Source organism: Sinohyriopsis cumingii, chromosome 15 (assembly GCF_028554795.1).
Source record: "Sinohyriopsis cumingii isolate HCF-2022 chromosome 15, ASM2855479v2, whole genome shotgun sequence".
Lineage (NCBI taxonomy): Eukaryota > Metazoa > Mollusca > Bivalvia > Unionida > Unionidae > Sinohyriopsis > Sinohyriopsis cumingii.
The window spans coordinates 138,959,732-138,987,032 of NC_142975.1; the positions used below are offsets into that span (position 1 = coordinate 138,959,732).

The 27,301-nt window shown below is 37.1% G+C and overlaps 1 protein-coding gene across 2 annotated transcripts in view; it reads left to right on the forward strand.

The window, feature by feature from the left end:
* The first annotated feature begins 1,186 nt into the window (after positions 1-1,186).
* The window catches only part of LOC149782896 (short transient receptor potential channel 7-like), a 37,383-nt gene continuing 11,268 nt past the window's right edge, over positions 1,187-27,301 (forward strand). The window contains exons 1-12 of one of the 2 annotated variants that reach the window (XM_089934444.1): positions 1,187-1,373; positions 2,681-2,759; positions 3,561-3,719; positions 4,031-4,522; positions 5,459-5,635; positions 12,749-12,913; positions 13,962-14,226; positions 15,309-15,448; positions 15,910-16,009; positions 17,249-17,400; positions 17,886-18,040; positions 18,384-18,582. In XM_089934444.1, the coding sequence (XP_089790570.1) occupies positions 2,691-2,759; positions 3,561-3,719; positions 4,031-4,522; positions 5,459-5,635; positions 12,749-12,913; positions 13,962-14,226; positions 15,309-15,448; positions 15,910-16,009; positions 17,249-17,400; positions 17,886-18,040; positions 18,384-18,582 (2,073 nt within the window). In that variant the 5' untranslated portion in view covers positions 1,187-1,373; positions 2,681-2,690. The remainder of the gene's footprint in view (positions 1,374-2,680; positions 2,760-3,560; positions 3,720-4,030; positions 4,523-5,458; positions 5,636-12,748; positions 12,914-13,961; positions 14,227-15,308; positions 15,449-15,909; positions 16,010-17,248; positions 17,401-17,885; positions 18,041-18,383; positions 18,583-27,301) is intronic. The other variant, XM_089934445.1, reaches the window with a different exon arrangement.

Here is a 27,301-nt window from a genome sequence, read left to right on the forward strand (position 1 = left end):
TATCCGACAAACTTCAATATGAAATCGACAAAATCGGTTACCCAAAATGTTTAACCCAAAATTTGCGTGTAATTTCAGTAGTTAGTGCTTGTATGAATGATGTAAGTTACCCATTCGAGGGACCTCGTTTCACCACTCGTCAAAAACACTGGTCTACAGCCAAAAATGTAATCAAACTGTACTAATTATGGGTCACTGACAACGAAAATGATGCTTGAAATTGTTTATTGTTCTTGTTTAAAAGATATGATACTAGGTCAGTATCTACTAGCCTTGTCTTGAGAATGGGGGAGGATAACTGAGTTATAAAGGGAACGGATCTCAGTTTAAACCTGAAATGGTTAAAACACATCTTTGACTGGATCTATGAATAAATATATGAAAATCTAAAAGGGTCCCATGTTGTGATAAAATGTATTCTGATACATGCAAAACATGAATATGTTCAATTGATAGACCAGTCATAATCGGTATTAATTTGGATCTTGCTAGGACTTTTTGCTATCCACCTTCTTATATTATTTGAAAGTTTTAACCATCGTAAATGAGATGGGTTCAGTTTACACTGGTAAACGGCTAACACAGAAAATCAGAAGAACCCTCATGCAGATGTAAGGTCATTTTCCGACGCAAATGTTTAAACATGAATATATTGAGTGATATCACCAGCGATAACAGTTGCAGCGCATCGTCAGTATAAATTTAGTGAAAGTCTCTGGAAAAGGCCATTGTTTACTCTGCGACACAGGTAACTTTGTATTCCTATGATGATTGCAAAATAGACCAAGAATTAAGACGTTTCAATCATTTCCTTTTCTTTTCTAAGTTGCGCCTATGGAAACAAAAGGATGTTTGTGGACATTACAGAAAAGAATAACCGTCTCAGGCATAACATATATGTGTCTCTCACTCACATAACGATATGAAATCTTATTTTAGCTTGAAATATACTTATATGCCTATGATAATAAGAAATAGATTCAAATGTGTCTTAAGTGACCTTTTTAGAAATATACTTTTCTGCTATCAAGTGGCAAAAAGCATACGGTTATCCATTAATGAGCTCATGCTATGCGGAACAAAACGAAACTCAATATCATTCTACTGAGAGATCTATTAGATGAAAAGGTTGGACGTTATGATATAACTAGCGGCATATTACAAATGCAGTGACCTTTAGAAATTGTAGTTTCAGTGCCTTTTATTGTTGTTACATCTGCGGCACAGAAGGTGCGTGTATTTAGCGTTCGTCAAGCACGATTATTTTTAATACTGCTGCTGATTTCCTTCACGACTTTGACTGTTAAAGGATTGATATCTTCTATTTACAATATCAAGATCAACACGCAATTACAATGATGTGATATTATAAGGTAATCTCTCTCTCTCTCTCTCTCTCTCTCTCTCTCTCTCTGAGATAAGTGATTTGATGTTATTTTGGCGATGTGGTGACACGTGGTTCCAAAAGGATTAGTTTGTAACGGTAAAACAGACACTGAAGGTCGTATTTCAACTGTTCATGCGAACCCAGCATGCGTACTACGTAGTCACAGCATCAACAAAGCCACAGAGAAAAGAACTGTTGAGCTATCATAGCCCTTAAGGTACTCTGTTTAGTTCTATTAATGAAGCCTTCTTGTCGAGCAAGGAGTATTTATAGTGGATGTTTCTCTAAAATGTATCTTCTTTGATAATCTTGTACAAGAGAATTTAATGACTGATAGTCGTGACTAAACGAATCAGTTTTACATATTATCCAATGTACCAATCTTGCCTATAGTATAGGGTAAGTCAGGCAAGAATTGCAATTATGTTCAGGCACTAAGCCATTTAACGAATGTGTAGGTATTCTTGGTGTTTGGTACATGATGACGATACGAACATTTTTAGCGTATGATTGAAGGAATATGTAGATATCGTAAGCATGCAAACTCTAAACGAAAACTAGAAGTGAAAATGTGCAAACAGAAGTGAATGTCGACAAATGGGTCTCAAATTTTAAGCGATCACCAACGGTTACCAACGCTTTAATATAATTTTATAATCAAAACCGTCCTCTTTCCCTGTGTGAAAATGAATGTGATCCAAACGTTGAATATTTAGCGATATTAACATTCTGTATTCAATTATGATTCCAGTAATGCCGAACTTACGAACAAAAATGATATATCTTTTATTGACAAGAGTCTGATTCCAGTAATGTTAAATGCATGCACAAAATGATATATGTTTAGTGACACGATGGTGATTACAGTAATTGTTACATGCACGAACAAAATGATATATTTTTATTGACACGATTGTGATTTTGGTAATATGGAACACATGCACAAAGTGAAATAATTTCATTGACACGATTTTGCCGAATGCATGCAAAACATTATATATTTTTATTGACCCAATTGTAAATCAAGTGATGTCGAAAGCATTTAGAATGTGATGTTTTTATTGACACGAGTATGATTCCAGTGATGTTGATTATGTTCTTCCTTATTGACACGATTGTTGTTATAGTGATACAGAATGCATTCACAAACAAAATATGTTTGTTATCGACACGATTAGCGTTTCACGATTGAAATCCTCACATCGTTTTAGTCTTATAGTGATTTTTTCTTTATTCCTTTATCTTAAATAAATTTCATTGATTAATTGCTTCTTTCCTTTTTTTGTTTTAAAGAATCCTCACAATGCCGAAAGGAAAAGAATCAACACAGTGGCCGTCTTTCCCAGAAGAAGGTGCCACATCACATAGAACAGTAAGAAGAACTTATAATAATAATAATAATAATAATAATAATAATAATAATAATAATATACACTTAAGCGTTATTCGGTTAAATATTTTAAGTTGCCCAATAAAGTGAAAATGGTCCTCTATAAAGAAGATTACAATGACTGACATGCGATTTACTAATGATTCTGAAGCTCACTGTACGTCGATCTACTTGACTAACAATGTGGCATATTAGTGATAGAACCTAATTTTTGATCTAATCCCACAGGTAGGATGAAGGTTGACAAAACCCAGAAACTCTCCACTTAAGGATCGAAAAACTTGCTTTGGTATCTTTGATAACATGAAGGACACTAATTGTTGAATCCCTATAGTTGATATTCCAAAGGTGCCTTTTCTACTAATATAGGTTTAGGAATATTATCATACTTTTAGTACTTATAACACCTTTAAGAACCGATTTAACGTACCTTTGGTGTAACGCACCTTTTGCATGGTATTTGGTAAATTTGTGATTTTGATAGTATTATATACTTTCCGTGTCTTTTTATCCTTCTAGGACCTACTGTTTGTTTGCCGCCATTCTTGACCATTGTTTCCGTTTCCATTTTCGTACCGTCTCCTGATAGTTTGAATACCATACCTTGTAATATGCTGTCCGTTCAGTCTGCGATCCGTTTTTTTAAAAAATATTTTTTAGTTTTTGCAATATGTGTTTTATTTGCTTTAACCATTTAGATCTTTTAGCATAGAACAAAGCAAATGCAATTAATAATATATCGTAAGAATCATGATCATCATTTTGTCTCTTGATTCGATGTAGTTGTCTTCCTTGCAAGAACAATTCATCTTTGCTGCGGAGTTCGGCGATATCCCTACAATCCAGAAGATCCTGGAGGAAAATCGAGCATTTAATGTCGACTTTTGTGACATTCTAGGACGTACTCCTCTTCATCTTGCGATAGAGAACGACCACTTGGAGGTTTTTTATTTTCCTGTTTTCTTGCTTGATCATTATGTTCAACTAATTGTACATACACATGTGTATGGTTGAATGCATCAGTCGATGAATGCATGGAAGAAGGAATGATTGGATGTGCGTATTTAAGTAAACACGTAGGGAAATATAATTGAGATGAATTTCAGTATTGTAGATAGCTCCGCGTACTTCTTACAAAAATATTGGAGATAAAATTGTTCTTGATTTCCTCAATTTTTCAAGAATGTTTGAGGTTTATTATCCCCATAAAATAATTTTTCAACGAGATAAATATATATTATTTCCATTTGTAGGTAGTCGAATTGTTAATAGACAAAAACAGTGTTACCAAAATTCGCGAAGCTCTACTTCTTGCAATAAGTTCCGATCACGAGCAAATTGCGGAGTCCATTCTCCGACATCGACGGCTTAGTGACAGAAGAAAGGAAAACAAGCGCTTCGATAAGACAGATTACTTTTTCACAACAGCTAGTGAGGATTCGCAATTCTCCTCTGATATTACTCCATTAATTCTCGCATCGGAGAGAAACCAAATCGAAATCGTACAACTGCTGCTTTTACAGGGAGAGTCAATCGCCAAACCTCATCACTATTATTGCGGCTGCCAGGAGTGCAGTAATAAACTGGAGTTTGACCAGCTACGCTTGTCCAAGTCCAGGTTGGATGCTTATAGAGGATTGGCTAGTCCCATTTACATTTCTTTATCAAGTACAGACCCTATTTTGACTGCCTTTGAACTGGCTCAGGAACTTCTGGAAGTGTCGAGAGAAGAAAAGTATTTCAAGGTAGATACAATGTTTCTATACCTACCGCAAAACATAACTTCATTTGCAGTTTATTTATTCACAGTTTTGGGTGGCGCATCCCGGTTCTGTAAAACAAACAAAAAAATATTTATGTCAACAAAACCCGTGCAATTGTTATCGATGCAAGACATGTTGATATTCTAATGTATTAGTCATTATGTTTGCTCAGTACTTACTTCCATCAAAAAAATCAATTATACGATTAAGAGAAGGGAATTCGTGTTTACAAACTGTATCAAACCTCGGTCCTCATGTTGCCCAAACAATATTGACTCGACAATATGAGAAAACAGTGAATTACCATATCCGTATTATTTTCACTCAAAGAGAGGTCTTAACTTGAGTCAAGTTTTCATGGAGATCTGAAGTGTGTTAGTAACTCTATTGCTAGTAATATTCATGTCTTCTCCATTTAATTCGCCATTGCTTTGTTAACAATTATTTGGATCATTTAAGCAATACATTTATTTATTAAGTAAAAACATTGCCATTATTCACAGATGAGATGTGCAGTTGATTACACTTTTTGTTTCTGACAGGTTTCTTGAAGATAGAAGCAGGCTATTTATACATAGAGGAGGTTGATACTTAGTTAATGGTTTAAAAATGTCTGAAAAGATAGGGTAGATCTTTGCACACAGAAGAAACTATGTTAAGACTGGAATCATGCACAACTCGAACTGGTTCGAAACCAATTAGGCGGAGCACAACGTAGTATTTTGAACTCAAAGGTTAGTGTTGAGTAAGTAGCAAGGTCATGAAATTACAAATATCGCAGTCTAAAACCAAACCGATTATGAAAAGAGTATATATTTTTTCTCAAGGATAACATCGTCAAGATATTCAAGCGAGGTCAAAGATAAAGCAGCAGCAGCAACAACAAACTCAATTGAAGATATCTTTATTTTATTTCAGAGCGAGTACCTATCATTGGCTAACCAACTTAGTGAATACGTGGTAAAGTTACTGGACATGGTCAGAGGACAAGATGAATTGAAGGTGATAACTGACAAGGCAGACCGAGACAGCAAGAATGAGACTTATGAACGCCTTGCTAGGCTCAAGCTAGCCATACGTTATAACGAGAAGAAGGTGAAGATAGTAACACCTGTACATTGTTTTTGATTTCTTTTAATAGAAATATTGAAGGTAAACTTTTTAAAAACTTTCATCAAAGGTTAAGAGGAAAACAATGAATTAATTTTGCAAACTTTACAATTTAGTTTTTACACCATCAATGAATTGGACATGCCGTAGAAAAGTAAAATCGAGTTTGCTGCTCTCATTTTGCAAGTTATTCAATAAAAAAGATGGGAAAGCATGATTTCATATTTTTTGACGTACATGTAACCAACATTTTCGAGTCGGGAAAAATCCTAACGACTATTATGTTATTGCTTTGTGAATATGTATATGGGTAGATGGGTGGGTTGGTGGTTAACATACGCCCCATATGGTCTTTACATATTGATTTAGTTGTTTACACCCAGTATTCCCTTCTTAACATGGTCAAAATAACTGATTCTGAATGAGGTATGTCCTGTGTTGTGCTTTTGGTAACGGAAGTTTTATGTAAATCACATTTTATTGAGCTTTAGGTCAGTAGTAGAAGGTGCGAAAGAGCGGATGAATGGAGAAATAGATAATAAGCGGGACTCTATGTTAAACTGGCGAAAATATTTATAAAGCATACGGTAATATTGGCATCAGTCCGAATTTCTTAAATGTATGTTTGTAACAGTGTTACATTACACGTCAGCCTGCACTCGAACTGAAATGCAGTATTACGTCAAACATTTCTTGACATTTATGCCACCGAAAGTACATTGCTTACTCTGTTACCCTGTTTAGAAACTGCTGTCCTCAAATGGGACCCTAGGACCGATAACACGAATTTTATATTGAGGGTACATTATTAAAATGGTGACCACAAATTGATAACACGCCGCGTATAGTGACAATACTCAGACATCAACTGTCTAACATCCAACACTATACTATCAAACACACCGTGTGTAGTGACTAACATCCAACCATATACTATCCAATACCCAACATATACTCTCCACCACAATATGTGTAGTCACCAGTACCCAACACGTACTCATTGTGAGCATTGATCAATTCCTATAACTCTGCTTTCCAAACCCCCACACATTCTATCCAATGCATTTAGTAAAGAATAACCTTCACTAATTATTCATCTTGCCTCGCCTTTTTACAGACCATACTGAGGAAAGGACGTCTCTCGGACAGAATACTGCATGGTGGTTTCATTCACATATACGATATTTATATAGACCATTACCTATACGTGAGTTCGAGTCCAAGGCTCGGCTAGTGGTACGTGGGAAAGCCTGCCAGTAGCTTCTCGTGGGTCGGTGGTTCTTCCCTTGTTTTTCCAGGTTTCTTCCTCCACAAGTTATACTGGCCGCCATGTATAGCCTATCATGTGCTGAAAAAATGGCGTTAAACCCTAGAACAACAACAACAACAACCATTACCTATACCTCAATTTAGCAGAGACTAGACAAAGACTGGACTATAACGTTAAATTGTGTAAAGAGGGGCTTAAAGACTTGTGTGATCATTACTTACCAGTAAGGTCTTGAAAACAAAACTCTCCCCTGATGATGCCGTCATCAACCGAGCATTTTCACGTGCTAATGCAATAACCCCAAACTCTATTTGAGTTGGTATTCGCATATTAGGGTGGTTCCAACGGTCTATTCTATCTTACCCTCTCAACTTATATTTGGGCATATACGAGGATCTGGTAATACCAATCTGAAGCAGATATTCATTTAAAGGTGGAAATTAATTGTTCTCAGTCGAAGCACCTGGTTCAACACCTCGTCGCGAATTCCACTTCATCACCACGATCAGATTCCATTAATTATATGTCAAGATATGTTTTATATTAAACACAAACGCCAAGGACACTTAGTACCCTTCCCGTATACGTTGACTCCTTCGAAAAGGATTGCACCGCAGGAAGCTAATGGGTTTCTTTAATGGTATTTGTTGTGATGTATCAATATGCAGCTGATTATTTATCAGTATATTCCCTACTCACTTCTAGATCCGCATAACGCAAACATATATGAGCCACACTCGCGGACCTTTGCGATATGAGATTAAACTTTCTCCAAGTAATCCGTATTCATAATACAGAAACTAAATAGGTCACTGGTCATTGCATAATCTTTTTTCCCCATCGCTGGTCAATATTCATTTGACATATCCTCATGAAGTTACTACACCTGGTGGTATGGGCACCCCATCTGCCGTTTGTTCATCCGCGTATTGTTTTGTTGTAGCATCATAATTATCAACGTAGTCTTTGAAAAAGTAATATATGTACTCCAATATATGATTACCCCGTTTTCGATGATTTCATCCAGGTTCTTTGACACAGCGCTTCGCAGTCGCACAACAACGTCTTGAATGTCAATGTAACATGTTTGTAATTTTCCAGGCTAATTTTAAAAAACCACAAGCTCGCATCGGTCAATGCCAGCTCGGCTTATCAACGCAGGCAAATCCGTTTTATAGAACGATAATTGAATGTCTATATTGGATGTTCGCAATTATTCAGTTTGATCTTCAAAACGCACAAGCTCATCAGGGTCAACACCAACACCACCATCCCGACTGGTACTCTCGGCCAAATCCGTGAGTTGGTGCCCCTGCAAACAATCCACAAACAATATTATCAATTATGAAGGCCAGATCCTAAAATGCGTAATATGTCACGTACATGGATTTTATTCTCGTTAACAACACACTGGAATAACACATCCACGACTACTCGACTGTCTTTACTTTAAATATCATATCAATCTCAAATGTACAGCTGTATTTACAATGTTTAACCGCGGAGATGATCTGCAATGAACACATCTTGTTCCGTAATGGATACTTAAATATGTGTCATCCGATTAATATGACATCAGAGAGACACAGGCAAGTCTAGAATAACTGATATTAAATCGCCTGTATATGGAATTGGTTAAAACACTCCAAACAACATACAGTCTGGAAAAGCTACGCCTGTTGTTTTAAATCAACTTTCATGGCTGCCTCTGATGACGTTACAGGTTGAATTGATTTGAATTGTTTAGGTAATTTAGACAATATCAGGCGCCATAAGATACCCCATGCGTAACAATAGTTAGCCATCTGAATTGTCCCTTCTTACGACCGTTTGAACCGAGTGCAGAGCGGACTAGATTGAAATGACATAGCCGACTGTGGACTCATGTTCACGTCTAAATGTTTGTCTTTGAATGTCAACAATGTGATTATTCGTCAGATTGTTGCATTGATCTATCCGATGTCGTACGCCCCTTGGTAAGTTCAGTTTTATTCCAGGATGCGCCACTGACTTCCGAAACCATCAAACGGTCATGATCAGATATTAGGCCAACTTTAATATACTAGCAATGACAATAATGGGATATCAGATGTGCGCGATTCCCCAGCGATAATGGGTGCAGAACATACCACGTTAATCTCTTTTGTCTTTGATGATATTTTGATCACAGAGGTAACGCTCTGGACTGTATTTTTAATAACGCGTTCTATCGCAACATACATTTCACGTAAAACACGCAGCGTCTCAGTCGACTCAGAGCTCAACATCAGTATCGTAATATATATTCAGAACGTGCCTCTAATCAATTCATATATCAATGTGCTAAATGTTTTCCAGTCCATGATGTTGTTGGTGAGCAGTTGCTGACAATTCCATGTGGAATCGTTAATGACGTCTGTTGCGTTGTTATTATTAGGGTCAATTGTGTTTCCAATCCATCTGCAAGGTCTTTACCTTCATTTTATTGTTGCTTATCCCACTTTTTATTCGTTCTGCTAGACATGTACATTACTCTTTCTGTGATTAAAATCGAAATATAGGTTGTTGCTCTATCCATTTTGGGCATGTTTTTCTTGTACTTTGCAGTTGGTACGTTTTTATTGACGTACAGTTGCACGTAAGTCTTCTATTTCTTCTGCTTTCTGTGAGGGTATTTCACGTTGTTGTTTCTGTGTATATTGGGCTACCTCTTCGGCTTGTTATTCATCTCCTTCTTGGGGTTTAGGATCGGTTCCTCGTAAACGTTCATAGTAAAACACGTATGTTGATTAGGGGTATAAGGGTCATACTATTATTGCACAGGTGGACGAGATGAAACCATTTATCTTTTATAAAACCTTTCCAAAAATGTTTCCATAACTCATCACCTTTGTCCTGGGTCCCTATTTATACATGTTTCATCTTTTCCCGCATACCATTTATTAATACCCACCATGTCATTATGTCGAGGTAGTGTCTTTTTATAGTTACGTAAACTGTTCCCAGTTGAATGGAGAAATATTAGCGGTTTTCATGGGATTTTCATAAATCCACTCGCGAGCATCTTTACTAAAGAACTGAGGATCTCTTTCATTCTCTGAATTTTACTTGAGAAGTTGTTTCTGTGGAACACTCTGAAGTGTCGTTGCAATGGTCTTTCCTGGCATCCTATGCGTCATTGGCAAACCTTAAATAGTTTGGGCTGCTTTGAGAATATGACCCGGTTCGTCTTTTATTTTTATCACCGTCACAACGTTTATAGTTTGTTTCACTATTTCCGTTGTTGATTTCATCAGCTGTACAAATATTCGTTCAAAGCCCACAGTTATGTCCTCTCTTGCAGTCTTGTCTCGACTGTAACATATCATGGACAATTGTGCAGCGTTATATAAAATTACGAATCGGTTCCTGGTTTTTGGGGACAACTTTTTTGTCGCTACCCATGTGCCACTATAACATCACTAGTAGGTTTTCACATTTTATATACATATCGTTGTTGTTAAATTGATTTGTCAGACGCTTTAGTGAGATAAGTTTGTGCCCAAACCTGCAGAATATTTGAGCTGCGGTCATTCATTCACATCAGTAGTAAGAAAACTATACGGTCCTTAGTATCCTCTTCAATTATTACCAAATTCATCTTATGAATAATCGACGGGATACCAAGTCCAACGAATATCTGCAAGTCTCATTGCTACGAAATATCATCGACATATTACAGTTAAATGTCAATAGAACTGTTGCGTAAAACAATCATGTCTTCATATTGTGTGCGAGGTCGCATGAAAACTATGTTGCAAATTCAACTCGTGTTCAAACACGTAATAATCGAAATTCGATTACTGAAACATGTGTTCGATGTGGAGCACAGAGTTCACATTTATAGTAAACTTCAGTTCCATCGCTGGGGGCAAATGGCCCAGATCATAACAAAGGTTGGAGTAATTCGTAACAGTAAATTGTGCAGCTCTTCTATACACACCATTGAGGTGACAGTCATCATGAACTTTTAAATCAGTTTTGTTAGAAGACCCAGTAATAATTACCGATATAAAACTCATTAGTATCGTCACTAGTTATAATCAAGTTGGAGGGCGAATAGAGTTGTTGTCGAATCCATCTCGCTGTAATCTCGAGCGATTTAAGACACTTCAACCGAATCCTTGCCACGATTGGTGGCTCAGTTTGCCTGTCGCATGTTACAACAGTGTAACAAAACCCACATTGGACTTGTTGGTCAACTTGTATTTGTTAAATTTATTTGTCCCTGATCGCTCACAAGTAGGACAAGGCATTCAAAACCAGCATAGACGATATGAGGTACTTTCTGTTTTCGTTGCATCGCTGTAAACTTGAGAATTGTTGTGACATAATCGTACTCTGGTTTTTCACTAATTCTACTGCAAAAGAGCCATGGTTGTCAAGCAGTTGCTGTGCACTAAACACATGCAAGGACATTTCATACCGCGGTGGTTGATGTGTCGGTTAAACAACTAGGCAAGATTCTTTATCTATACATAACGAAATAGCAGCTCTCTTCAATCATATCGCTCAGTAACAGCATATCCATTTGGGCCTGCTCGCTTTTTACTAATGTGGATAGTGGAAGCGGATAAAAACCTTTATCTCACTTGACCACATTACCAGTAATAAGTGTTGAAAAGTTTTTGAGTGTGGCCTTAGTAATATCCATCAGATTTCGACATCACCAAAGATGATTTCAGCCAAGTATTGCTGATATTGATGATATTGGCCTTTGTGGAAATAGCATAATCAAATCATCTACCATTATCTTTTTACATTTATCACTTTCTATGCGAATAGAAAGCCGTGATCTGTATCCCTATCGGATGTCCTAAACGACTTTTATCACACGCTTGTGTTGGGTATCGGTCACTACACGTGGCGTGCTGATAGAATAGTGTGAGGTGCCAACAATGTTAAATTTACGTTATCAGTCGTAGGTTGCCATTTTGAAGTCAATAACTTTTAGCAAATGAATTAATGTATGCAATTTGATCTCGACGGCAAAGGTGTCGTGGAACTTATAATGGAATACGGCATTTGAGTCCAAATGACAACATACATTTCAAAATAACGGCCTAATGTTAAAATCCCCATATTCCCCGATAAATGTTTTACCATGTTCAAAATGGAGGCCCGTGACGCCGTCCACTAGCATTGTTTAAATAGTTTGTTCCAAATTAGAAGAAAAGTGTACGGGTCATTGCAGACCATATGACAACAGTTGAGGAAGGATGGAGTTAATAAGAGTAAGAAGCGCGCTCTTGGAGGACACGTTTGACATCACTGAAATTTGACATTGGCAAAGAGGTATAAAATACATTGAAGAACAGTAAAAGTGCACTGAAGTGTGAGAAGCCAAACGTTAGACCTAACGAAGTTGTGAAACAAGCCACCAATGAAATGCATGATAGATTTGTTAGGCGAAACATAATGTTGCAATTGTTACTGCAGTGGAACCGTAAGTCACTTTAAAGAAAATATTTGGATACAATACAAAAAAACTAATCGCAGACAGAGGCACGTTAGAGATTTGGGAGAAAAGATATATATATAAAAAAAGAAAGGTCCATGGTCCAACTGAAGTGCATATAATCACGATTGTTACTTCAAAGGAAAATAATAAAACCAGAATCACGAAATATGAAGTCTTAAGCGAAAAGAATCACTGCATTGTTAATTGAAAAAAACTGTATGGTCTTTAAGTACAAGAACTTTGTGGTTAATTCGTGAGGTTTTCTTCTTCTTCTTCACTTTCAGAAAGATCACTTGAAAATTGAGAGAGATAACAATTCGATATTATACATACACTCTGTCTTATTTAGTTTGTGGTGCATCCTAGTTGTCAGCAGTACCTCCTCCGAGTATGGTATGGGAATCTGCGGAAGCTAGAACGGTTTAATCGGCTGGACACATCGCTCGCTGTGTTATTAGTGCTGATTCTATATCCCTTTATGTGTATGATCTACATGTTGGCGCCAAAATCAAGGGTGAGTAGCACTTGTCACATAATGTCCATCTTATCTTTATTTCCATTCAAATTCTTGGCTATCAATGGAAATGTAATATGTCTTTAAGAAGTATAGCAAGCTCTTTATATGTTTCAGCAGCTAGCAAAACCTTTTGCTGGTTTTCTATTTATCAAAACAATTATTCTAGTACCATCATCTAGTATATTTATCCTATCCGATATTCATACAATACGATCATCCGAGTAATATAATTTGATTTTATACAAGTCGCCTCTGTCATACCAACGGAAGATATACTTCTAAAACATTTATGGTTTTCTCATAGTCTGTATTCTGTATCAGCAACCCTCTGCAAGAAATGAGCATCATTTTCTCAGTCACGCGCGTGTGATCTATGAAATATGCTGCTTTTAACAGTCAGTCGGGAAGCAGTCAATTCACATTTTGAGACTAGCAGACACAATATCAAATATAATATCTCCGCTAGCCAAGGTTCCGATAACCATATCCACACCTTGGCGGATCGAACAACTAAATCGGTGCTTTGTCCTAGCGACATCAATTGGATTTCATGTGTTGCCTCCCTTAGTATGTATTGCCAACTAAACAAGGTGTAGATACGGTTATCTGAACCTTGTGTGTGTGTATGTGTGTGTGTGTGATTAGGATTTTTAACGTAGCTTACGTAGCTTTAACAATTTTTCAGTCATATTGCTAAGTAGTCCCCAGTGTGGCAGTTTATTGTGATGTCTAGCACTGAAGCATCATGCCGCAGACATGTAGCATGATGTCCAACCCAGTCACATTATCCTGACAACAGGCCGACCAGTCCTAACACAAACCTCTTAATGCTGAGCGCCTAGCGAGGCAGCTGTTAGTACCATTTTTATAAGTCTTTGGTATGACTCGGCCTGGTTCGACCCCACGTACCCCCGCTTCCGAGGCAGACATTCTAGCCATTAGGCCACCGGAGTGGTTGGGGGAACCATGTCTAGCGAACATGATATAACAAGACACTTAATAACATTCACACAATGCTGTACACGCTCAAATCTTTATTTTTCAGGTTGGATGTTTTCTGCGTGTTCCGTGTATCAAGTTTATTGGCCACACAATGTCCTTCTTTAGTTTCTTGGCCATAATCTTCGCATCCAGTATATTAGAAAAGCCGTCTTCGAATTTCAATATTTCTGAACTGGACCCACTAGGTGCGCACTATGAGCATTTTTATCCAAATACTTCGCATCTGAGATTTCAGTTCCCGTCTGACTTTAAGCTGAGATCTTTTCAACTCCAACCGATCAATTTAGTTCTGACACTATGGATTCTGGGTAAGTCTTAATATAATTTTCCATCCGTCAGGCTGGGCCATGTTTTTGGACATGTTTTAGTATTCCTTCCCTATTGTTTTCTCGAAAATCAAATAAATATCTTTCCAAAATTATAAACTAGAATACTCTTCCTTAATCTCCGCATATTTTAAATCGAATTCAGTTGTTGAAAAAAAAAATCCGAATACGCGAAAATATTTTCTCAGAATGGATTAGTTGTATATACTCATTTAAATTTACCACTCTCCTTCAAAAAGTTTCTTTCTTACGTATTTTCTTTTGAATTACTAACCCTCCCTTTTATTTATTCAGACACGTTTACCACGCTTTTACTAACCTACATAAAAGGTTTTTCTTTTGAATTACCAACCCTCCCTTTTATTTATTTAGACACGTTTACCACGCTTTTACTAACCTACATAAAAGGTTTTTCTTTTGAATTACCAACCCTCCCTTTTATTTATTTAGACACGTTTACCACGCTTTTACTAACCTACATAAAAGGTTTTTCTTTTGAATTACCAACCCTCCCTTTTATTTATTTAGACACGTTTACCACGCTTTTACTAACCTACATAAAAGGTTTTTCTTTTGAATTACCAACCCTCCCTTTTATTTATTTAGACACGTTTACCACGCTTTTACTAACCTACCTAACTTACTAACACTTTAAACAGCCTGTCTTATTTCAGTTTCACTTTTATCCAATACTCATCATTTCATTCAAAGCTTTATGTCTCATCTGTTATTCTGATGTACTTCCTCTTCTTTCTTCTTTCATTCAAAGCTTTATATCTCATCTGTTATTCTGATGTACTTCCTTGTCTTTCTTCTGTTCAAGCCAGCCACATGTTTTGTATGGTCCATGTTTTTTTTATGGAACCATCTTTTTGTTATCTAGCTAGCTACATGTCGTGCTAGTGAGCGACGGATATATTTAATTATATTTATGTATCTGTCATTTGACCACCTATCTCTTTTTTTCTTCATTCGGTCTCACTTTTTTCTGAATTTACTAACTTTATCGTGTAACACAGCAATAGACTAAAAGATAACTACATTTTGTTTTCTTACATATTTAGGTATGCTGTGGTTAGAAGTAAAGCAGCTTTACTCAGAGGGGATTAATGATTACTTCAGCACGCTGTTCAATTACATGGACTTTGCTGTACTCACGTTGTACATCACGTCATTTACTGTGCGTTACGTCGGCTACCTCAAGGTATCATTTCAAATAAAGTATCGTGTTATCAGCGTCTGTCGGCTTTTGCTTGTATATCAACAGAGTCCAATATACCTCACAATATCTTGCAGGAACGAAGGGTAAAACAATGTTGTGGATTTTTAAGATATTTCTCCACGGACGTGACTGCAGAAGAATCAGTACATAACACAACAACAAAGAACTTGTTAAAGTTTACGACCATAATTCCAGGGACATACATTTAAAATGTACTGAATATCATACAGCATTTCAAAACCTTCCTCTTCCTACCACATCGAAGACCTGAAATATCAACCTAATCGATTTTCCTCCGTCTAATACCCTCTTTCATGTAACCACAAATGTTGCTGTTGTTGCTTTTATACTGTCATCTCACCCTTATGTACGGTTATCACTAATGTTACGACTCATATTAATATTGACTACATTATTATTATTATTATTATTATTATTATCAGGTTAATCAGGCACTGGATTACTTCAAGCAACAGTCAAATTGGGAGTTGCTAAGGAACGAGACTGAGGACGCGGAGGAAAAATTTTACTGGCTCATCGCAGGTTGAAATTACTTTTCTTTTACTCCTACTTCACGATAAACTCCTTATTTATTGTCTTATGTATGTATGTATGTATGTATGTATGTATGTATGTATGTATGTATATATGTATGTATGTACATATTTAGTTTTAAGTTATACAGCGGTGAAAAAAGAAAATTTGAGAGATATTTTTTAATACACATTGTTCAGTTTGGTATATTTTGTTAAGATCTACCTAAAGGTCCATTGTATATTCTCTCTCTCTGCAACAGACCTACAATATGATAACCATGTAAGCTTTGTGTTCAAATTCTAAACATCAGCTTAAAACATATATTCATGTAAAGAGATTTAGGTCGAATTCGATGATGATTCTGTGCCTAAGGCAAACTGACTTACCCTTACTGTAACCTTTATCCTAACGTTCTAACGACCTAGGGTGATTCAAATTTCCATACAGGAAAATCCCAACTCTGTAACTGGGCTCTTCCCATGCACTTAACAAGCGAGTACGACCCTCGATCATGAAGTGTTTGAAGACCATGGTTAAATCGAAACATGGTTCTTCCCAGTGCCCCCAGTATAAGTTCCGTTCCACAAATCCTACTCGTGCTTGTTCATGCACTCTCTCCTAAACGATACTAAATACTATTTCTGGATTTGCCCTTGCATTTTAGCCAATTATGTCTACCTTATGTGTGTCACGTATGTCTTACAATGGCTCTACAGTGCCATGCTCTGGCCCAAGATTACCTAAACGTCTAATAGCAGGACGGTCGATTGGGTTGGGCATGTATGGATGCAGGTGCCGTAAAAGATATAAAGGCATTCATAAACTATTTCCAATATTTATCTGAAATCATTTTCTTGCTGTAATTTTATATAATTTAGACTCGTAATATTGTTATGTCTGTTTAATTTGTATATGTTAGTTTTTCTCCATGATAATGTATAAATATATTTTGAACGTTCGCGGGTACACACCAGGAATTCATAATCGTAATCGGAGTCCTTTTGGAGCGGTCAGTATACATATATGCAGACAGTTGCTATTGATTGGTCCCGGGCATTGATAATCGTATATTGCTTAATCCAAGCTATATTCAAAACATGCACTCATATGGTCCCCTCGAGCAAACAATTTCACGTTTGAAAAAGTCACTTATTGGTACGCTCATTTCGTAAAGTTATTGTAAAATCCATGTAGTAATGCATACTCCAAACAAAGTAAAGTTATGTTCTGTTTAATATCTTATAGACCGTTTTTACTGGGAGCAGTTTGACCCCCTGAATGTTGCCGAGGGACTGTTTGCCATCGGGAATGTCATCAGTTTCACCCGCTTGTTTTATCTCTTCGCAGCCAACGTGTTATTGGGACCGTTACAGATCTCGCTTGCAAGAATGACGGCGGTATTGACAGTATTCATACGCCTCTGAATTACTTTATAGTGTTGTTTTTTCTTCTTCTTGTTATTCGCGATTTTAATATAATTTACAGTCTTCACTACTATCGTTCACTACAATCCTAACTAATGATTATTTTCTGCAAAATTGAAGTAAATAATCCTTATTTCTCTCGCACATAATTAGTACTTCAGACTGTTTGTTCTGCGTAGAACTTGAATGCATTTTCCAGAAATAACAGGGTGGCATCAATTTTTTCAACTTCTCATAAACAGAAGAAAGAGAGTTCCTATTTAAATTTGTAATCGTGTCAGCCGATATTTTCCTACGAATGGCAAATGTTCATATACGTGAAATACTTTCACAAACAGTTTTGAGTTTCAAAAGGTACTTAATACAGTTTGAAGCCATATATATATATATATCAAAGTGAATATGTCTATCCAAAAGATGACAGTCGCAAAAATTCAATATATACATTACCTTTATAGGACATCACAAAATTCATCGTGGTCTTCTTGGTTGCCTTGTTTGCCTTTATGGTTGGTCTCCACAACCTATATTGGTACTATCCGATAACAGAGAGGGGACCTACTAAGTTTCATCCACATAATGCCACCACGACGGTGGAGAAGTATTTTGGAATGTAAGCATTGCAATCACCTTTACGCGATATAAATTACCTTTCACTAACTTCCTTTCATACCTGAAGGTTTTCAAGTATGTTTAAATGTACTCTGTTTGCATTCCGCTGTATAATCTTTTCGTTTCTTACATATAGATGGCTTAAAGTAGATCATACGTGGTAAAAAAAAAGTAAAGACTATGTTTTCTCAGCGCTGCATATATATCTAGTTAACATTATAGCTTATTTTTCGTTTCCATCATAATTTTTTCGTTGAAATTAATCACGTTGATGGCTATATTATTTGACTAATATTTTGTCTTGAAATGATTGCTATTTAGTAAAAATGTTAATATGATTACAGTTGGATAGTCAGCTTTAGAACTGTGTTCTGGTCACTCTTTGGCCGTGGTGATTACAACGTAGTGGAGTTTGGCATCTTCAATAATGACTTTACGGAAACTGTGGGGTACCTAATATTCGGTGTCTACAACATCGTCACCGTCATCGTTCTCCTCAACATGCTGGTAGCTATGATGTCAAGGTCATTTGAAATGATTCAGGTGACGCCATTTCAGTTCAATTTATTTTTCCATAAGTTGTTTCTGTTGACTTTGTTAATACGTATATTTAGTGTCAGTGCCATTTCTGCGTATGGACAAAAATGCATAGTGGAAAGCAGCTTAAAATCCATTTGAGCTTTATCCTAGACTACATGTGATTATTGCAGTACAGGACTGAAAGGAAGATGAATGTTATAAAGCAGCAGAGAGGGTGAATAGCCTCTAACTGACTCACTCTCGAATCGTAAAAATAAGCCTTCGCAAAAAAGGATCGTATTGGAGACTGGGGGTGCCGAGAAAACACACTCATTGCTGCTACTATCCAAACATTTTATCAAGACCGACTCGGTATCTCGACCGCGGATCATGTACGTTTATTGTTATAAATCAATGCGCGGTTGACTGAGCCTGACTAAATACATTTCTAAACTTAATTATGTCCATATCTCCGCTGCACCACGTCTGATGAATATTTCGTAGAGTATGTGTATCAACACCATTAAATACGGCTAAAATATTGCAGTTCTCTCTGATCACTTTATGTATTTGTTATATCGCTGAGTAACATAAATTACATCTATGTTTTTATGTCTACCGCGTGAAAATATTCTGGCAGGATTTTACTGTTTATCCAGCATTACATCGTCGTATACAACTAAATTATTCATAAATCCATCAATATCATCTACAGATGGTGCTTCATTAATATCAGTAATAAATTCAATAACATCATCATCGTTTTCATCCAACAACTTTGCGTTTTCATTAAAGTCTTTAAGTACATCGTAACATCAACTGATGATACAGCTAAGTACAAACTTATCCCATTTCAACCATCTCATTTTCAAATTAAGTAACATTTGTGTTTTATCAGACCCAGATGGGCTTATTATGATCATTCGGACAGAACGTCGGCACTTGCTTTCGTGTCGCTGAGAAATAAATTACATCTATGTTGTAGAAATATAATAAATAATATGGATTTATATTGTGTGAAATGCAGGGCTCGTACCCCCACAAGTGGACTAACAATTATAACAACAAAAAACAAACGACAAAAAGTTACCGGTTAAGTGTGAACGATGTGGTACAATTTTTAAAAAATTTATTCCTAATCCAAACAGTATTAAAAAGGAGGTGATATTGGCGCGCAGTTAGCAAAGTTACCAGGAACACCATGGGCTAAGTAGCCAGGAGAAAAACACCTTCCAGGATATAATTAATGTGGTTCTCGTACTCGACTTGATATCAGACTCGATAACCAAGATCACCCAAGGCCTGGTGAGTATCCAGTAAACGCTATTAATGAAGCGTGTCACGCTCATGATCTAGCTTATAAAAGTAAAGATCTTCAGCAGCGACATATCACAGATGTAAAATTAATTCATCCGCTAAATTCCATAAAAAATAAATCTTTCAAAGAATCATTAGCTAATTGGTTGGTGAGATCTGCAACGAAGGGTAAGCTGGTATTAGGAACTGGTAATTAATCAACTGATTATTATTATAATACAGTCGATTTATTATAGCCTAAGGGGGTACTGGAAAGGTAGAGCAGCGATTAGTAAACTCGCTGAAGCAGCAGGTGTCGAACGTTCGACTGCTGAAAATGGTTAGCACGACAGGCAATATGGCATATGTAACTACTACCACATAAAACAATTCATTACGCACATTTGGATGTTAACGTTCCTAATGAAGTTCATCAGGCTGATGTTTTATTTTACCACACGATACTATCAAAATTGAAAGACGTCGATTAACATATAAATACGCGTTACTGTCATTGATGTTGCAAGTAGATATAAAGAAGGAGAGCCGCTATTAACTTAAGCAGCAACTGAAGTAGCTTCTGCATTTGAACGAATTTATCAACGAGGACCCCTATGATGGTCAAAACTATTACAGATTGATCCCGGCAAAGAATTTCAGGGCGCAGTATCATCCTTGATGAAGCAACATGACGTCAAAATACGACGAGGACACTGCAATTCATCATAATCAGGCAATTGTTGAACGATTCAATTGAACACTTGCTGAGCGATTATTTGGATATCAGTATGCGAAGGAAATAATTCAAGATACGATATTTCCAGAATGGGTTGCAAGATTACCAAGTGTGATAGCTGCATTAAATAATGAAATTACTCGAACAACTTCTATGAAACACATTACCGCGATCACAACAAAAATATATACCAGTACAACGATATGATTTTTCAGAACCACCAGTATTAGGTAATGTGACTGTTGTTGTAGTTGATACTACACATTATCTTAGATTTAACGCTGGGTGGAAGAAGTATCTCTGTCATAGATTCATGCACGAGTGTTTTCACGGGGTGATCAGAGACGGTCTTGTGATTGACCATATTGACTCAGATCCCAAAAATAACTCTTTGGATAACCTCCTTGCTATTACGCAGAGCGAAAATTGTTTATTCAGATAAACTATGAAGTGTGAAAGAATTTTTATTAAGAGAGCCGTCAAATCCATAAATATTGAAACCGGTGAAGAAAATATATTTTAATCGATGAATGCGGATTCCAAGTATTTTGATATCTGCATACCTTCAGTACGAAAAGTTGCGAATAAAATATACAAATCAGATTTTTCACAGAAGTACAAACAGAGGATTTCATTTATGCTCCAGTAGTGTTATATAGACAATCAAGAAGTAACTCTGCCGCGGATATGCAACGCGGCTGATAGAGTTATCATTGTTCACTTGACACTATTCCTAACTTTATCCTTGACATTATCAACGGAGATAGATTTCAGGATATTTGTAAATAAATATTTTTTGGTGGTTAATTCTCCCTTCATGACTTTCTTCGGGGTCGATTGTTCCTAAAGTCACATAATCTAATGGTTGGTAAAACGAAAACATGTAATGTTAATTCTACAAACACGGAAGTAAATGACTACGGTATTAAGAGAGCGGTTGGTATTGTATTTCAAGGAAGTATCTACTTAAAGCGCTGACAGTTATCTCCGTTAATTTTATCAGGGACTGTCAGTAAAGGTAGGTGTAATCTTTTATTAGGGATAACTGATGTTCTCGTTTCACTGAATCAGTTCGGTTTCCTGTTTCATCTAAATTATTTGCGATTATAATTAAGGAAAAATAAAAATACAAACAGCAAATAAGCCACGCTCATCGCCTAAGCTATGTTCCAGGTATCGGTTACCTTATATACTATACGACTCGTTTCATTATTGGGGGTCCTCTATCAATTGCTCGAAACTCAACAAACACACCTTACCACCACGTCACCACGTGGTGGTGTCTATTTGCACTCTCCCAGGGTTGATTTTATGGGAGGGTGTGCAAAAATATGTTGAGCGTAGAGAATGGCTCCTGTGTATGTTGTGCCGTCCTTACTGTAAATACTATATGTACTATGCCGTCGTTACTGTAAATACTGTAAATACTATATGTACTGTGCCGTCCATACTAAAAATATCTCTTCCGGATCCAGCTAGACTATAATATGGTAATCTAGGATTACACATGGATATTGTGCCGTCCTTACTGTAAATACTATATGTACTGTGCCGTCTTTACAGGAAATATATATTCCTGGTCCTGCTAGGATGTCATATGGCAATCCAGAGTTTCACATGGAGATTATGCCGTCCTTAAAATTATGTATACCTGAAATATGCTATATGTATTGTGTCGTTTTCTACTAAACACGTCCTCCTGAGCCTGCTACACTGTTGTCTGACAATCTAGGGGTTCACATGGGAGGTTGAGTTTCGTGCCCCTGAGCTGCTAGACTGTCATATGTCAATCTAGGAGTTCACATGGGTTTGTGTCGTCCTTAGTGTAAAAAAACACCCTTCTTGACTTTCTAGAATGTCATGTGGCAATTTAGGTGTTCACATTTTTCTTTTAAACGTATATTTAGTATATAATGAATTACGAAAATATCAATGATATTATTTTTTCTATTAAAAAATTAGAAAAAGACGGCATAAGTATATCTGATGAACTAAATCCTGAAAAAATTATATTTGATTTTGAAACATTACAAGAACGTAAATACGAAGGCGGATACACACTACCATCAGAACACAGATTTGTAAAGCGAATTCAAGGGGGCATGTTTCAATCGTTGGCTACAGTAAAAGAAAGTGAAGCGAGGGAATTCATCCCCCTCTCTCTCTCGCAATAAAAAACATTAGATTAGAACTGTCTCGTGAATATGAGCCAAAAATGACAATCAATACTCGCATAAGACAATTAAAAAAAATTATGTCATAAACTGTCAGTAGCAATGAAAATGAAATCATTCGTGGAAATGAAAGTGAAAGTATGTCAGATTTAAGTCTTTTTTCTGTTTTTAAAGTGTGTCACGCGTCAGTGGTTTTAAAGTATGTGTTGTTCCCTTGATTTTGTCCTTGATAAGGGGAGACGACACTCTACGATTAAAAATCCTCGAAAATACCAGATTATTAGCATTTTACATACAAATTCAGACTCAGAGTCTCTCTCGAAGGTCAAGCAAGTGGCCTCATTGGTCAGTTAGTTTGAAATTTATTCTTGATAATAGCGGTTTATGATATCGTAGATATGCCGGATTGATCGGTTCTTGCCCAATCAGATATCCGGATGGGACTTGCGGTGTAAAAGTATACAGAATATATCCTTGCTGTGCTTGATTTGATATGTCGGTGTTTGTTTGATAGCTTCCATCAAGTGCATCACAAAAAAGAATGACCGCGATCGTCGAGGATATATTTACAATTCCGGGAGAAATATGACGACCTTCACCGTATTGATCATTATTGTGCCTGAGAATATTGTCTTCAGCGATTTCGCTGGGTTGTTGTATTTTCTTTCATAGATCGACAGCGCGATTAACATGATCATTATCATTATCTTTAAGTCATCGATATTAAGTCCAGGAAATTTAAATTGGGAAAATCTGCTTCCGTTATCGAGTATGTGTTATACAAAAGATTTCTTGCCTCCCTTTCTGGTGTATTTGTCACGGATAATTTAGCGCTCATGTGAACAAGCTTAGCGTCAAATATAATTTGGTTTAGTATTTCTACTAGTTTGGTTATTTTACTCCTAGTACTTGTCATGTCAGTCTCGCGAGTATTTATCAAGAATGTAATTTCCATAAATAAATTTTGCTTGATATTTTCTAAATTCCTCACTAATATGCTTGATGACATCATCGAGATTGTCTTTTCCCTTGAGGATATCCGGCTCTACTGTTCTATCTTTATCTTTATAATAAGCCCATAATGGGATATTACGATAATAACCATCAGATTCGATGACGCCACCATCTGGATATTCTCTTGATGCCAAGAAAATCCGATATCGTTCATAACTCATAGCATTTCCATGACACGAGCGTTTATCAGGAGTAAAATTACATAATGTTATCTCAAGTATTGGTGTAGGCGCTTGTGCCATTGGGTTAACTTCAGGCCATCCTAACACAGATCTAATTGATGATTGATATATATCAACGACATAATCCGGAGAATTTATGTCTATCGCGGACGACAGGGTTGGTTCGTGTACTGTTATGGCTATCTCGGATTCTATCCTCGCGATAGTTTTTATTCTACGTTGAAATTGATCTGTGCAATCTGATAACTGCCGGTTGGTATTCCAACAACTACCCAGTCAGGTGTTCCATCATCTTTATTTTTTATTGCAAATACCAGTGAATCATTTGATTGTAGTTCACCAGACTATCTTGATCTAATATTGGGCCAACTGTAGTATACTCGCAACTGTGCCAGAGCTATCTTCGCTACTGGAACCGCAGTTGGAAAATGAATACTAAATTAATGGCTTAGTGGAGTTTACCGTTATCATCTTGGTTTTCATTGATGTTGTATTTGCGACCACTATTTGCTAAAGTAGTTCTGTCATTATTTAAATTTCCATTTTCCAAATGGCGGTTTTCTAAATCGATGACTTCATTGTAGATCTTAAGAATTGTGTCAAATTCAGAATCTGATATTTTCATATCGTTAAGGCTTGATGATATCAACGACGATAATTTATAATACGCGCGTGTTGCGGTGTGTAATCGCACAGCATAATCATGCAATTTTGTACTCGTGCACGTGGATATCTTTTTCGCGATAATATTGAAAACCCCAGCGATGGTTGCCGATGATGAAACACATATTGTCACAGCTGCAGCTGCTTTCACTGGTGTTAGCGCTGATAACACTACGCCGGTACCAGCAACGAGTGTAGATACAGAGTACACAACAACATCGATGAGAACCGCGCGTCTTCGGTATTATTTTACTTTCGTTGTATACTTGTCAATGATGGTTTTTAGCGCTGTTTGCCATTCACGTACTTGATCATATCTAATTTTTTGAACGCTTAACTCTGTTCTTGACTCTGTCGTTCACTCTGTCAACGCCATTATACTTTACATAGTAACCGATTGAGGTTTTTCAGCAACAAATTACTGACACCACTAGTAAGATGCTGTGATTAATTGCTTATCACCTTTTTCCAGTATAAATGTTTCTTCGTCTCCGCTATTTAACACAATAGACACAACCGCGGAAAACGTGTCGGTTGAATGACACCAGGGATATGTAGTGTATATACTAAATTTTGCAGCGCTGAACACAGACAGTCTGTACACACCAGTGACTTCCGCGGCATGTTTGATAGAATTATTTTGCTGTGGCCATGTTGAGAATCCTGAAGACACCGTGCACACGTTGTTCGTGATCTGTTTGTGAGGAATTTTAATCAGATTAATTTTGTTAACGATACCAGGAATTCCACTTGTGACATCTTCTAGTGGGTTTTTTTTAATCGTTTCAATATTCATCTTCATATCAGAGAGTTTCACGTCAACGGTCAACGGGGTGCCAAAGAAATCGTCTGCGATTTTATGGAGTTTTTGAAAATTTATACGGGTGTTCATGAACATATTTACGTGAACGTCGTACTTGGTTCGCAGCGTGGATAATTTACCATCTACGTTATCCAAGTATTTTTCTTCGCGGCATCTTCGTCGGATGTTGCATCTCTTAGCACGACTAATTTGTTTCCGTTCATGCTGAGTTCACCTGTCATTCTGTCACCGGTATTCTTCAAACGATTAGCAACACTTCTTGCAATTTCATTTCTGATTTGCGATATGGATAAACTTGAGTCTCTGATCTTACCGTCACTGGTAAGCACAGGGATGTTATCCGTGGTAGCACCAAGAACTCTAAGAACTATGTCATTCCACTTGATGTTACTCGTTTTTAAAGCGCCGTATTTATCCTGAAAAACAACAACTTCATCCCGGTCAGCTCCAGAGAGGTTCTCCGCGGGATCTTCCGTAAATATCAACCATTTTGTTTCTTCGTTCTTGATCTAAGTCAATGATTTCTCAAACTGTTGACTTGTATAATTAGATACGACTTTGTGAGGTGGCAACGATGGCGTCTTTGATACATCGTCAAGTACAGCAATTGCTTCACGGCCGCATATTGGTAGATCGGTTAATGTTTGGGTTGGCAGCGTTGAGTACCAGACTGGCACTCTGTGCCCAACTTTGTACGCAGGGATATAGTGCATACATTTAAATCACCGCGCGGTTACATGTTTTCTACTGGTTCATCAATGACATTCATTCGGCCACCAACACCTTCAAGCAGCATTGCCTTGTCGCTAAGTACAACCGCGATTGCTCTATAATCGACACCACTACCTGTATTGACGCTGGCTCTAAAGTGGATATCAACAACAGATTGTCTGAATAAATCATGATGCTCCAGCGAAAAGTAATAGGTCGGATATATAGTTCTAAAATCAAACTGTGATATTTGCAAACCAGTGTCTATGTTTTGATCACGTCCCAAAAATGACACTAATCGTTGATACACACGGGCTATATGACTTTGTTCATAGTTTAGTAGTATATTTTTCGCCGGTTCTTGTTCGTTTACCCGCAAGGAAACCTCAGTAACACCAAGTCTGTCAAATATCATATGGCTATGAGTTTGAGAGTTCAATCGTGCAGTCTCCTAAAGCGTAATAAAGATATGTCGCGGTATAGAAACGCCTTGCTGTGATGCTATATGCCACGTAAATTGTCCGTTAATGTTTGTTTGCATGCTATCCGTGGTTGTTGTATGCCATGACAGCAGTGATTTACCGCCTTCATCCATCAAAGTCAGTAGTTGTTCTTCAGCGGTGATCGTTTTAATTGTTACCGGCATCCATAATGTGATTTTTGTCAGTACTACCTTCCTAGCGTCACCAATAGGTCTCCATATGGCGTCGTCGTCGGTAGCTTTTCTCACGAGAGTAACTGTGTGTTTAGCTCCAAAGATAACTTTTTTGACACTTCTGCAAAATCCAAAGATATATGATAGTGGAATCGCGCATGAAAATAGCTCTACGGGCTCCTTCCAACATTGATCGACGCGTTAAAAATCCTAAGTTGTATTCTGTATTAGCGTTCCACACAAAATTTCTTGGTCGCCTTATGTTATACTGTATGTCGCTTGGGTGATTAGTATTGCCCTTGGCGAACATAATCGAATGACCGGATGATCTTGTAAAGTCATCAGAGTACCTTGCCAAGCCTATTATTGTTGTGGAACGTCGACGTCTTTCTTAATTGTCTCGATGCTTTTTCCATCAATCGAGTATGTAGCGCTGTCGAACAATGCCATGATGCCGTTGTTAACGAAACCAACTCTGGCACCATCCGC